The 13775-nt window shown below is 45.4% G+C and overlaps 5 protein-coding genes across 5 annotated transcripts; 3 read left to right on the top strand and 2 right to left on the bottom strand.

The window, feature by feature from the left end:
- Positions 1-207: 207 nt before the first annotated feature.
- Positions 208-2422, bottom strand: N7462_011191 (alpha-glucosidase; the record flags this gene model as incomplete). Its single annotated transcript, XM_057082905.1, has 8 exons — positions 208-459; positions 522-798; positions 861-1089; positions 1141-1412; positions 1467-1570; positions 1622-1711; positions 1755-2009; positions 2066-2422. The coding sequence occupies 8 exons, from the start codon at positions 2420-2422 to the stop codon at positions 208-210; spliced, it is 1836 nt and encodes a 611-aa protein (XP_056928260.1).
- Positions 2423-2996: 574 nt separating this feature from the next.
- On the top strand, positions 2997-5385 carry N7462_011190 (glycoside hydrolase family 13 protein; the record flags this gene model as incomplete). Its single annotated transcript, XM_057082904.1, has 11 exons — positions 2997-3244; positions 3309-3432; positions 3495-3633; positions 3684-3722; positions 3789-3904; positions 3970-4073; positions 4141-4246; positions 4301-4647; positions 4708-4807; positions 4880-5047; positions 5110-5385. The coding sequence occupies 11 exons, from the start codon at positions 2997-2999 to the stop codon at positions 5383-5385; spliced, it is 1767 nt and encodes a 588-aa protein (XP_056928259.1).
- Positions 5386-6084: 699 nt separating this feature from the next.
- On the top strand, positions 6085-7374 carry N7462_011189 (uncharacterized protein; the record flags this gene model as incomplete). Its single annotated transcript, XM_057082903.1, has 4 exons — positions 6085-6267; positions 6354-6473; positions 6534-6907; positions 6960-7374. 4 exons carry the CDS (start codon positions 6085-6087, stop codon positions 7372-7374), a joined length of 1092 nt encoding a protein of 363 aa, XP_056928258.1.
- A 1838-nt stretch (positions 7375-9212) lies between these two features.
- On the bottom strand, positions 9213-9757 carry N7462_011188 (uncharacterized protein; the record flags this gene model as incomplete). Its single annotated transcript, XM_057082902.1, has 2 exons — positions 9213-9372; positions 9645-9757. 2 exons carry the CDS (start codon positions 9755-9757, stop codon positions 9213-9215), a joined length of 273 nt encoding a protein of 90 aa, XP_056928257.1.
- Positions 9758-12407: 2650 nt separating this feature from the next.
- Positions 12408-12809, top strand: N7462_011187 (uncharacterized protein; the record flags this gene model as incomplete). The annotated part of the gene is made up of 1 exon (XM_057082901.1): positions 12408-12809. The coding sequence occupies one exon, from the start codon at positions 12408-12410 to the stop codon at positions 12807-12809; it is 402 nt and encodes a 133-aa protein (XP_056928256.1).
- Between the last annotated feature and the right edge of the window lie 966 nt (positions 12810-13775).

Below are 13775 nucleotides of genomic sequence, written 5' to 3'. Positions count from 1 at the left end.
CTGAACGTCTATCGGCCACTCGGTACCTGACCCAAGAACTAAATACAAGTCTCCAGATTTATCAATTTGGGACGTATTTATGGCAGGTCCGATTCTCTTTCCACCCTACGTAACACCGACGTGAAAGCTGTCATTGGATTTCTCAGAGGTTGCGAAAGTCTTGAATTTAAAAAACATTTTAGGTCCTCCGACCCTTTGGTGGCACAATTAATTCCGTAATGAGTAGATCCGCGCTTCATACGGTTGCAACGGCACTTCATACTGCAACGGATTGTCTGCAACGGGATAATTGGAAATGACCAGAACGGCGAGGTCAATGTCAATCTCCTCTGGAATAGAAAAAACCACGCTTTTCGCAGACCAATTACAAAAAATAAACGACTGCCATGGGCCTTGGGTCCGAAGGAATGAAAATATTTGGGGGTCAGTTGGGTTGACTGGGACATAGGCACCATACGTCTGCAGTAGAGCATCAGCACCTTGAAATGGTATCATATACTGTTGGTCGCCGTCACACTCACCATAAATGGATTCTCTTTCCGAATTTGAATCAGCTTGATAAAGTAACTTAGCACAGAATCTGGATCTTGTTCTTGCTTCTGCACATTGACATCAGGGTATTCCTCGTTAAAACGAATCCATGGTTTAGTATTCGGTCCTGTGAATCCATAATTTTTCGAAGTATCCCATGGCATCGGCATCCGAGCGTTATCTCGACCCTTGAGCCGAATCGCATCCATTGCATAGGACATGTCTGGCTCCTTCGAAGGATCCTTAGCTTTTCGTCGTGCATATTGGCTTTGTCCAACAATCAGAAGCGTTTCAATTTGAGGTCTATCCCCTTTTAAAGAAATACTTACTCATTGTACCAATTCTGCGTCTCCAGATCTGGGTAGTCTTCTATTTTCCAATTTTGTGGATGTGGTGTCCCAAGCTCCTGGCCCTGGTATAAGAACACAGTTCCACGCAGCGCGAGAAGAATAGTTGCGCACATCTTGGCTGATACATCACGGAAGCGTTTCTCTGGGTTGCCGAAGCGAGAGACTGCCCGAGATTGGTCGTGATTTTCCATATACAATGAACTCCATCCTATAGAATATCAGTGGATTTGCTTGCGATGATTAGAGGCAGCCAACGTACCATGATTTCCGAGCATATGCTGCTGCCATACCCGCTGTACTCTCTCATACTCCCATAGCTCCCATTTTCGGGGTTGCCACTTGTCACCATTCGTAGCATCCAGGTTAATGTGATCAAACTGAAATACCATGGATAGTTCCTGACGTTCTTTGGCCACATACTCGCTTGACTCATATTCGTTGACACCGCAAGGCATCTCACCAACTGTACAACTGGAATACTTTTTGAGTACTCTGCGGTTCATCTCATGCATATATTTATGGATATTTGGGCTTCGGAAATTAGCTTGATCTAATTCTTGAAACGACTCATGCAGCTGGACTCACCCATTGGTGTACATGGGCGTGGCGTTTTGTTCTGTCTTTTCCGGATTCGTGACAACAGCATCTGGCAACCCCGGGACCTTGGATACCAAGTTTATGACATCGAGCTGAATTGGATGTTAGGTATTTAGAATTTACTCAAAGCGAGCACAACATACTCGGAAACCATCTGTTCCTTTCTTTCCCCAGAACTCAATCACGTCGTATACTGCTTCACGAACTTCCAGGGTATCCCAGTTGAGATCTGGCTGCGAAGATGCAAACAAATGTAAATCTGATATATTTCAGCACCATCATTCTTGAAGTAAAGTGAATATGCTTACACCATTCATCTGTTGTCTCATCAAATGTCCATGCAGGTCCTAGGCTCTGTGTCAGCCCGAGAATAGCTCTGATATCTGCCTCTAGAATCATACCGCCAAACATGCTCTCCCAATTATTAGGTGGTTGTCGCTCTCCATTAACATCCGTCTTCCCCTTGCGCCAGAAATACCAATTTCTCTTAGGGCTGTCTTTGCTCTTTTTCGATTCTAGAAACCATTCGTGCTAACTTGAACGTCAGCATTAAACATTATAAGTGAAATGGATGGCTTCGGCTATACTTGGGAGCTTGTGTGGTTAAAGACCATGTCCATCATGATCTTCATGCCTCGTTTGTGAATTTCTGCTGTCAAATTTTCCCAATCCCTCATAGTCCCGTATATAGGATTCAGCTTCTTATAATCTGCGATGTCATATCCCTGGTCCTCCAGTGGTGATACGTAAATTGGTGTCAGCCACAGCATGTCAACCCCAAGCCTTTTGAGATAGTCAAGCCGCTGGATGATCCCTTGAAGGTCACCGATGCCATCGTTGTTGCTGTCTTGGAATGACTGCACGTATATTTCGTAGACAATTACCTCCCGCCACCAATCACGGTCCATATCCAAGACCCATGGCTTGTATATACCCGTCGACATTTTTCTGCTTTCTTTTGAGGCTTGTATTTTCGGTTGTGAAGAATCTATCGGCAATGCTTTGTGTTTTATCTTTTGAGAGATGGGTGATCGAAGAAGAGTCTTTTGAGCAGGTGCAATCTTGGAATTTTGTGTGTGTAGATATATTGCAATCGTTGGTAAGGAATTGTGAAGGAAAAAAGCCTCGTATGAATCATGCTGTTTAAGATATGGAGGAGCTGAGCACTGTCATTTCTCTGACGAAAGAGACTCTCTTTTCCTGGCCATAATCTGCTATTAAGCAATCCCTGAAGCTGGCTAATCCAATCATGATGTCTCAGTCAATTTTGTTGGAGGGGTAACCACATTCGACAAGTGGAACGTATCTCCGAACCAGTTTAAACTCCGCAGTTTCCGCCATGCATTACCGCTCTATGACCTCAATTCTGATGGGAGATTTTTAGCAACTAGGATCCATCCCATCCCATGAATGTGTTAAACATCCCTCAAATAAATCCCAAAGGAAGAGAGAACTCGAGAGGTGGACTGGCAGGACTTATCGTCATTTGGCAAAGGTCCTCCTCGGCCTCCCGCCTCGATGGTAAGCGATGGAAAATGTGATGTTGACGGCTCAGATTACTGTGGAAAGATCGACAGCTTGGAGCACCTATTCTGGTGGCAGAAGGCATGCATCTATCAAGTGCTTGTTCAAAGTTTCCAAGACACCAATGGTGATGGCAAGGGCGATCTTCTCGGCATAGTTGCGCGTCTTGACTATTTCATCGCGCTAGGGGTCGATGCTATTTGGATATCTCCTATCTATGAATCGCCCATGCATGATATGGGGTGAGTTTCAGTTGAGCTTCTTGATGACTTATATTGGACTAAAGGAATAAAGTTATGATATTAGTGATTATCGTAAGATAAACCGGATATTTGGGACGCTAGAAGATTTCGAACTGTTGGTTAAAGAAGCTCACAATCGAGATTTGAGAATTATCCTCGACATTGCTCTCAATCACACTTCGTCGGCGGTAAACTTGAACCTAATTATTCATAAAAGGGGTCTTCTACAGGGCTAACCTTTTGTTTAAAGCATAAGTGGTTTCAAGAGTCTAGAAAATCGCGCAAGAATCCGGGATTGGGAAAAGGGAATTGGTATTTTTGGAATCCAGGAAAACTTGATGAGAATGGGGATCGACTCCCACCAAACAACTGGGAGAGTACATTCACTGGTATATTTCTCTCATTTGACAGTATGTTTCGAAAAGCTAAAATTTCCTAGGCTCAGCTTGGGAATTTGATGAGATGGCTGGCGAATTCTGTTAGTGGTTGTCAAGGGAATTCCTATCCGTAATCTTCAAACTGGCGCTAACACTCATATGCACAGATTTGCACATATTTGGAAGAAATCAACCAGATCTCAACTGGGACTGTGAGGATGTCCGACAAGAATTGTATAGCGTGCTGAGATTTTGGCTAGATAAGGGTGTTGACGGCTTTCGAGTAAGATGGCCGTATGTTTTTATTCTTGTACCCAAGCTGAGACGTGCATCCTTTCCCCATACAAGTTGGACACAATGAATCTCGTCTCGAAAACATCCGAGTTCCCCGATGCGCCTATATCCAAGAGTGATTGTCCTTGGCAGCCAGCAAATCATCTTTTTGCCAACGGGTATGTCGATCGATAATCTTGCTGCTTTGGTCATTTGACACTAATCTGATGACTGGATAATTTAAAGCCCCCATATTCATGAATATTTGCAGGAAATGTACGAACAGGTTTTTGCACATTATGATTGTGTAACACTGGCTGAGATGTCCTGTGGTGTCACACCCCTGGATGCGGTTCGCTATACTTCAAGGAACAAACCGCGGCCGGAACTCAATTTGATAATACAGTTCCAGCATGTGGAACTGGACTGCCAAGACGGAAATAAGTGGATGCTGAGAGAATGGGAACTTCCCGAGCTCAAACGCGTCATTGAGGAATGGCAGGAAACTCTAGTGAGCAATGGCGGCTGGAACACAGTTTGGATGGAGAACCACGATCAGCCGAGAGGTATATCCCGATTTACTACAAATAGTCCTCGCTTTCGAGCACTCTGTGCAAAACTTCTGGCTTTGTGGCAATTCACCTTGCAAGGTACCAATCTCATTTTCCAGGGTCAAGAGCTGGGTTTGGTTAATCCCAATATCTTCCGTGAGGATATGAACCAGGATATTGAGACGATTCAGTACTGGAATGCGTGCGTTTACCATGAGAATAATGATTTCACGTCTTGCTAACATTTTATCAAATATCAAAGAGCATGCGAGGACGCTAGTGCAGGCGCATCCCATAAACTTGAGCTTGCAAAGAAAGCCATTGTTATGAAAGGTCGAGACAACACCCGCATTCCTTTTCCGGTGAGCGACGAATCTACTTTTTTTTATTTCAAGTTGAAATGTTCCAGACTGAATTGTCTCCAAAAAAATCAGTGGACAGATGACCCACACGGGGGATTCTGCTCGCCCACCGCACAGCCATGGATCCCAGCTCTTGACCCGGACAGTGAATGGTGCGGCGCCAACCAGCAACGATGTCCAGAGTCCGTATGGTCCTTTTATCGGTCCATCATCAAGATGCGAAGAGCGCATCCTACCTTGGTAAGTAAAATTCGACCTAGATCTGAGTGTCAAACCTCGCTAAGAGCATGTGATGTTCGAAGTATTATGGGTCATTTCAAAGTCTAGACATCGATAATCCACTTGTCTGGGCCTACAAACGGAGGTCCAAGCACGCCTGCTACTTGACCGTGCTCAACTTCAGCCCCGGGGCAACATCTTGGCGATATGTGGATCACGGAATTGTTCTCTCATGCTCGACGATGCTCATCTCCAATCACCAAACATGTGAGGCCAAATCAACACCGAATGAGATCCTTCTGCGGCCGTTTGAGGGTCGGCTGTATCAGCTTGCGGCAGAAGCGCACCCGAATTTTTGAGTGCCCGATGGTTTCACGATTAGGTCGGAAACCGTGCTTCGACATCTGGCTGGCATGCAGGTTTCCGTCAGCGGCGGGTGCTTTCCCGCTTGGCTCCACATGGCCTCGGGAAGCATGAGGTGTCCTAATAGGTGGGCTTTGAAGTCATTTTTCTCAAGTTAGACTGTATACTATAGCCCCAGATAGGTCTATTCTGGCCCCGGTCGTTGATACAAAATTCCCTTCTGGGGCGTAGACGATTCATATATATCTTTATCAATGACGGAACGGTGGAGTCATCTTATAGGCCGTCTTCAAACCGGCTTTGTAGCGGTGTGAAACGCGAATGTTTGAGATAGAGTGGAGTGGAGCTCCTTGGCCGGCGACGTTGGAAATCTCCAAATGACGGGCCCCGCATTGAGAGCGCTAACGGAGAGTTTCTTCCAGAAAAGCTCTTTGCAATCCAATGAGAGTCTAACTCTTGCAAGGCCTAGATGAAATCACTTGCCCATGGTAAGCCTCAGCGATTCCATGACAACAAGCGTCGATCCCATCGCCGGCCTGGTGCATGGATCCCCCTTGTGAGGTTGCTGACTCTAATGCACGGCCCCGCTTCCCCCTCTCTTCCTTCCTCGTGGCCCCAGATCGCGCTACCTGGATTCATATACGAGATGAATCCCGTGGTCCGGCTTGAGCATCTTATGGTCTGTGAAAAACCACATGCCGCCTCCTCTGGGTACTCTTGTCCATTCCCTCGGCCATAACTGGCTGGGCAAGGCAGACATCGCCGTTCAGACGATACTTCTGGCGGCTGCTTTGGTAGCTGTCGGGTTACGACTATGGTCTCGCCGCCTACAGCGAGTATCGCTGCGGGGAAACGATTGGCTGCTTTTAGCCGGAGTGGTATGCGATCCAACAAGATGAAGATGGCTCTGAAAAGAGATCTGCCTTGTTCTCTCCAGAAGGATACACTAACAATATCCGTTTAGGTCGTCATGGTCGGTCGCTATACTGTAGAACTTTCTTTGATCTTACTGTGTGGATTGGGACTCCATGCTTCGGAGGTGAACAGTATTGGGGGCCCCGAAGCCTTCGTGCGATTCGATGAGGTAAATATCAAAGAATATATTGTGATTTACGTCGCTGGTGATATCTGACATCTTTGCAAGCTTACATATGCCGGCGACCTACTTTGGATCACGGTTGTTGCCTTGGTCCAATTATCGATTCTGGATTACTACCTCTGTAGATTCCAGCATCGCATTATCATGTGGTTAATTTATGGACTGCTTGGCCTCTGCTCGGCACTATGGATAGCCAGTGTTTTCGCTACGGCATTTTTCTGTTCGCCACCCAAAAAGATATGGCTGCCTGACACAGACGGTCATTGTGGTAATCGGAAACTGCTTCACACCAGTTGTTCTGTGACCACCGTCATCCTTAACGGACTGATCCTCTTACTTCCCTTGCCGATGATACGACACATGCAGATGTCGCGAGCCAGAAAAATCGCTGTCTGCGGTATTTATGTTTTAGGTCTTGTGTGAGTCGTTTCCCCAACCTTTATATCCAGTTCCTTCGCTGACACTCCTCAGAATCCTTGGCGTTTCTATATCTCGAATAATTGTCGAGTTCAAACTCAACCCTGAAGATCCAACCTACGGATCTACCCGCAAATCTTTACTTTCGAGTATCATCCCCTTGCTAGGTATTATTGTTGCTTGCCTGCCGATCATACCTCCCGCTATCGAGAAATTATCTGGAAGTACGCTATTCTCTTCCACCGCAGACGGCCACACTCCTGTTTCCCCGGGGTACTGGAAGACAACTGTCTTGTCAGGCGCACAGATGGAGGAGCCTGAAATACCGCTGGTGACAGTGGCCATGCCTCCCATGGCTAAAAAACTAAGTGAGCTGGCTCACGGACAGATTAAAATTACTTCTGACTGGGAGATTCACTCTACACGAAATTCCGCTCGGCTTGATCGGGATTCGGTACGTCGGGGCTGAAAACGGGGTTTCTAGTATGTGATACTCTCTAGGGTATTAAATCAATCAATTGCGCCTGAGTGACAGATCTGGTCGTCCAAAAGATTGTTTCTAGATATCTTTATCGTACCCGTAATTCTGAAAGTAGACCGCCTAAGTAATCGTATATGAACAGTCTCATGAATTGCCGACTTAAAGAATTCAGTTGACTCGGAGAAAGCAATATATTGAGTAAAATATATATCGATGATCTCCCTGATCTCCTGAGTCGTCACTTCCCTTCTTGCCCGAGACAGCGGAGGCAGGGCTGCATCTGATCACTCATATGATAAGGACCGGGAAACAATAAGCGCGATAACGTTTGATCTGCAGCTTCGACACCAAAAAGAGAAATCGAAGCTCTGTTGACTCGGTCAGCAGAAGAGAATATCCGCCTCGACATTCCTCCCGTCAGAGCCCTCTACAAAATTAGTGGCAGAGGAGAGAGGAGGTTTTTAGGAGGAGCGAGCATTACTTTGTCCGAAGCTAGAGAAAGGTCGACAGAGCAGCAATTGCACAATTATGGGATATCGTCCGAGAGGCTAGTCGGTTGGTTGAGGCTCAGATCTGTGTTTGATCCGCTTCATGTGGGAAAAAAGAGTATTAAATGGCTATTTATGTATCTGGGATGTAACGTCGGCTCATGATTTGAGAATGTAGTAAATAGAAAAAAAATCGACCAACGCAGGACTCGAACCTGCGATCCCCGGTACATCCTTTCCATATTAGCGGCACAAAGCACACTAATATTTCACCGGAAACCGATGCCTTATCCACTAGGCCAGTTGGCCATCGATTGCTGAATTCACCTTTATGATAAAATATAATGCATTTAAGAGTCGCGCTGAGTTCATCCAATACCACACCACCAACGCCGCCCCAAATGGTACCTGGTCGAAGGGCTCATAACCTGTTGAGCAATAGGAAAAGAGGGGAGATATATGTTCTTCCTTCAAAAATCTGTGAGGGAAGCTTAATCTAGTGAAAATATATGATCATATCTAAGCTGAAGAATAGTGTTCAAAAGTATTTACCGGTCCCGACTTTGATCACCACACTAACCACCCACACGTAAAATTTCTTTCCTTCTACAACTCCTAGCATGCTAGATAACCTAGCAGGATCTGCTAGAAAACGAAAAAAAGGTGAGCTTACCCACTAGCAGCGTCTTGTAATAGTATATGCTGCTAATAACGGTGTATATAGGATCCAGCTAGCACGTGTGTTAGGGTGCTACTTGCAGGATAGCGGCCTGTTAGTCAGGTAAGGAAAAATGAATATAATATAGAATCATGATAAGATCGGAAGGAGAACAAGAGTGTATTATTCCAATAACTGAATCTTGAAGAGATTCAGTTCGAAAGAAAGGGGGATTCTCTTTCTATAAATTAAATATTGTTATTCCGCTGCTTGCTGAAAGAATATCAGTAAAGGAGTCCGATTCCGAATTCTATGTGCTGTGCCTTCATGAACCAAGATCGTCACATACACGATTCATATCCGAAACAAGCCGATCGGCCGGGCCGGAATAACATCAAATGTGGTTGTTCCATAACATACCCCGTATGCGCGGCGATCGCGTAGTAAAGCGGTATTTCCTCCGATGCTAAAAGCTGGGGGCCAAAATATTTCCAATGCTCATCACACGCTACTACGCGAAGGCGAGCTGCAATGGACTCCTGACATTCAGCTGTCGCTTGCCCCGGGACTTATAATGTCCATGTTCTCGACTCTCTGTTTCTTCTAGGTCCAACTCCGATCCGGGCTTCTCCGTTTATCCGTTCCCTATGACCTCATTCGCTACCTGTTATGATTTACATTTAGGGGCAATTAATATCAATAACGATGATCTGCCATGCGCCGATACCGATACAGTCGGCCATAATGTGACCTGCTGTGTAAGAGGCTCCACATGCATGAGCAATGGCATCTGCCAGAACAAAGGTGGCACTGGATATTACAGTGCTGATTGCACGGACCCTACTCTACAAAGTGATTACTGTATAAGTCGATGTGGTTAGTCGCGCCCATTTTTTTCTCGTTTTCTCGAGACCAAGACACTGACTGCAATTGAAGGAGGGCTCGCCGGCTCCCAAATCACTTGGAATGAGACCTCCCAACTATGGGCATGCTGCACATATGTGGGTGGGAAACCCAACTGCTCTGAACCATCCAACCAGCTATTCGCCGCGCCTGCGCCATCCTATCTCACATCCATCTTGTCCCTCCCCACGACCGGATTGCCCTCTTACTCCACGTCTGTACCAACGACCACCACAACCGGCCTCACCACAAAAACCTCCGTTTCCTCCAAATCATCTTCCTCTTCCTCCTCGGCAGTAAGCTCGGGAACGGCGGCTGGCATCGGTGTAGGTGCTGCTGCTGGTTGCCTTTTGATTGCCGGGCTCGCTGCCTTTTGCTTCCGGAAGATGAGGCGAGAATCAAAGCCTGCAGATCACGAATTGACACCGACAATATCATTGCGGGGTCACAAATTCCCTAATGAATTGAATGATAATCAAATAGTGGACGAATTAGCTGGGTCGCAACCCGTGGCTGAGCTGGATATTGTCTCTAGGAACAGGTAGGCAGCCCGGACTGGCAATAGGAACGTCTTGGTATTTCTATCCTATGGTACTAGGTATAGTGAGCCTAACTATAAGGCGGTCAGAGTCTTTTAGTATAGGTAGTATTTTGACGCTAGACCTTACTATAATCGATTTTCTAAGGCCAACTATAAGCCTTTTTCCTCGTACGATTAAGCTTAAATTTTAGAATACTTTAAGTAAGGGTATTTTCTATCTCCTATTCTAATTTTAGCTTTCTAAGTTATATTTTACGATCGTATAATCTAACCCTAATTTACTTAAGATAGCGGAGGTTCTTTTCATAGGGTACGACCGGGAGGACCTATATTCTTAGGTAGCCCTAAATTTAGATCTTCTCCTCTATTCTCTAGATCTATATATAAGGTAATCTCGTATAACTAGTTTATATAAAGACTTTATTAACCTTCCTTTTATTTTTTAATTAACCTATATTAAGGAATTTATTTATAGTACTCTATTTTGTTTATACGAATAACCAGAATAAAGAAGACTAGGGATTAGATCTATTTGGAATCTACTACTGTGATCCTGTCATATGATATTGCAACATGAGGTTATTCCCAACTCAATGCCTCAAGTGTCGGTTCGACACCTTATCGATCGGGCCTCCCCGACATAGATGCATAGCCTACAAGGCTCTGAGGGTTCGGTGCCCTTTCATCAGGGATTCGTGAACCCCTCCTTCTTTTAGCCTTCGCTTACCTCTGTTACATGCGGGCCACGTCAGACTGCACATTGTACTGTGATCCATCGCCTTTGCTTTGGTCATGTGGAAAAGTGTTGAAGCCTGTACATAAATTGAGGATCATGGAGAGCTCATGATAGCAAGAAACAGTGTTTTACCTTGCTTACTTGACGTCTATCTTCCCACCTAATCGACAGGTTTTATACCCTGTACGAGTAGTTATTCTCTAACAGCGATTTACTAGACTCTATAGGAATTCCTGATATAGGTATTCCTTCTATAGTATTATACGACTTCTAGATATAGGTTTATCTTTCTGGCTTTCATTCGATTTGCTGCACTGGGTCGTAGCGTCGGATGATATGTGCGGTGACGGCCATACCTTTTTAGAAAACCCAAAGATCACTATAAATATGTTCATGCAGATATTGCATTTTCGTTCTCATCTCTTGTCGCTTCTCTCACTCACTCTCCACCGCCGCCGCCTCGTTCTCCTACTGCTATTACTGCATACTAGTGTTATGAATGGAAGTTGGAACTTTTGACCTCCAGAATATTATTTAACATAAGGAATATGTGGCCAGGAGTTATCAATCTACCCGGATCATGTCTGTAGGACGATGATTACTTCTTCTAGGTAATGAACGAGTGATCAAAAGTATATAATTTCATCCCAAATTACTCCTCTTTTCCTATTTTTTCGTCTATGTTCCGAGATAGAGGGAGTCTCATCGACCCAGCCTCAAACTCGCTCTGTGTCCGCTGGACCCTTTGTAACCTAAATTTCACAGCCATTGGCCCCCAATTCAGCCCACTGAGGTAGTCTAGATTCTAGCGGGGGTCCAAACATTGCGCGGATCCCGCCAAGTCAGCTTGGCGGCACCTAATTTGCCCACAGGGACGGGGTGAAGAGGACGGAAGGGACCAGGGTCCAGGGTCCAAGACCCGCGGTATTTACCCCTGTTTTCATAGTCTCAATCGCAATTTTACAGGCTTGCTATGTAGTTAGAGTCACACTTATAACCCTGTGGCCCCTTTGTTCGGCCTCGATGTTTGGGTCGTATTTCGAATATATCAACTTCAAAGTTCTCGTCTACTTTGAAACCAATTGGATCTGGTCCTCCGCAAGTGTTTCGCAGCCATGCCTAGCGTCACAGTAAATAATGGATTGACGTATTCCAATGTGGGCACCCTCACGGCTACTTTTACGGCACAACCAGTTTGCACGTCTATAGATCATCTGAGACTTGGAATACTGACCCCTTTCTTCAATCTCGAATATAATGTTCAATGCTCCACGTTTCGAGTTTAGGATCAATGCGCCCCGACTGGCACATCACCCATAGTAACTTCGACCAAAATGCCAACCGTCCATGATTATTAGGCGGTTCCATACCATTCCCCTGGCTTGTACTGCCCTGATGGACGGTCGACTGTGGGGGCTGCTGGTTGAGATGGTAACAAACCTGCGACATCTTCGGGACTTGTGGCCGTCAATGAAACGACACCAATCCTGGAGTTTGGGCAGATGAGAGCCCGGCAAATTTACTCGCAGATATTCTGGACCCCAGCGAGATCTTAGCCTTGTGCTGTTCAAGGTATGGTGAGGAAGTTAACACCCATAATGACCGTCTCAAAAATCCTACCGACGAGTTCAAGAACGAACTTTTATCACCACCAGTTCATGGTTAGCCGATCCTCTGTATGGTTTTTATACAACAATGCCTAAATACGAAGCTACGGAGGGCTGCTACATTTCCAGTAAAATGAAGCGCAGCGCATTCTCACATTGTACCAAGACAATTACACATAACGGCCAGACCCGGACGGAGGACTTCCTGCTACCCACTAGTGTCTCTACCTCGACTTATACCACGACTTTCACTAGTGACGATGCCGAAGACCCGACTGCTATCTCGTGGCTACCTATGGTAATACTAGTGCATAAGCAATCAGATGTTACATCCAATAGCGCTGGCTCTGCATCTAGTAGCGCCGACTTGACGTCCAATGCTGCTGCGAAATTGGGAACAAAGACCTCTACCTGGGATGAACTGGGAACTGTTAAAGGGGTTTCTGCTGCAGCAGTGGCGCTCGGTGCAGCCATTGCACTTCATTGGTAGTGAGATACTATCGTAGGTCTCTGTCGATTAAAGAATGGGAAATTTCAACAAGGGGAGAGGTAATTGTTATATGGTAACAAATTGGAGAATAAGCTCAACATAGACTAAGTTTTTAATATCGGAATGTAAACTATAAAGGCTGCCACTAAGCGTAATTGAGGTTTATTTACTGTGAATAGACAAGTCCGTTCCCGGAAACAGAACAGAATTGACGCTTGTAAACACCGAGGCGTGACTACCCGGCGAGAGATTGATCCTGAAGGTATAAACACAAATGAACGTAACCTGTTGCTCATACTGCAGCTACTTTGAACAATTCAATAACTGGACTTGGATCTATTGGACAGAAATCACACAAGCAAAGTTTGCCGAAGAAAAAAAAACGACCAACGCAGGACTCGAACCTGCAATCCCCAGTATTTCCCACGTTGTCCGAGACTTTAATCTCATCGGAGTAACGATTTACCGGAAACTGATGCGTTGCCAATTACGCCAGCTGGCCAATTAACGTGAAAGGTTTCAGAAATATTTTGACTCATCAAGCTTTACTAATTTGTAGGATCATGGAAAGAGCAATGAACTCGGCGCATGATTCTCGAAACGGCCGTATCAAAGCATGATGAGCCTGTATCGCATATTAATTAGCAGTGCGTTATAATCGAATTTTTTTTTACTTCCTGGTTGCCAAAATTATACCAATTATACTAATGTAGATAGACTATGAACTTGGAGTTATTATACTTAGACTCAGTAATCAAATCAGGATTCAGTGGATGGATACGATGATTGCAGAATACTCACTGGCGAGTTTACACGGTTGATCACATATTCAATTCTACTCAGTGATCAAAAAGTGGCCACGGGTGGCCACTAGTAGAAGGAGAAGGCCAAGAGTTGCCGGACATTATGCTGTGTAAACTCTCTTGAGGTTCGCATCACGAACTCACCAATCGACCCGCACGGCGC

Source organism: Penicillium macrosclerotiorum (genome assembly GCF_028827735.1).
Source record: "Penicillium macrosclerotiorum strain IBT 26536 chromosome Unknown utg000011l_segment0_segment0, whole genome shotgun sequence".
Lineage (NCBI taxonomy): Eukaryota > Fungi > Ascomycota > Eurotiomycetes > Eurotiales > Aspergillaceae > Penicillium > Penicillium macrosclerotiorum.
The sequence above is the reverse complement of the archived record's forward strand: the minus strand, read 5'-3'. Positions and strand labels throughout refer to the sequence as shown.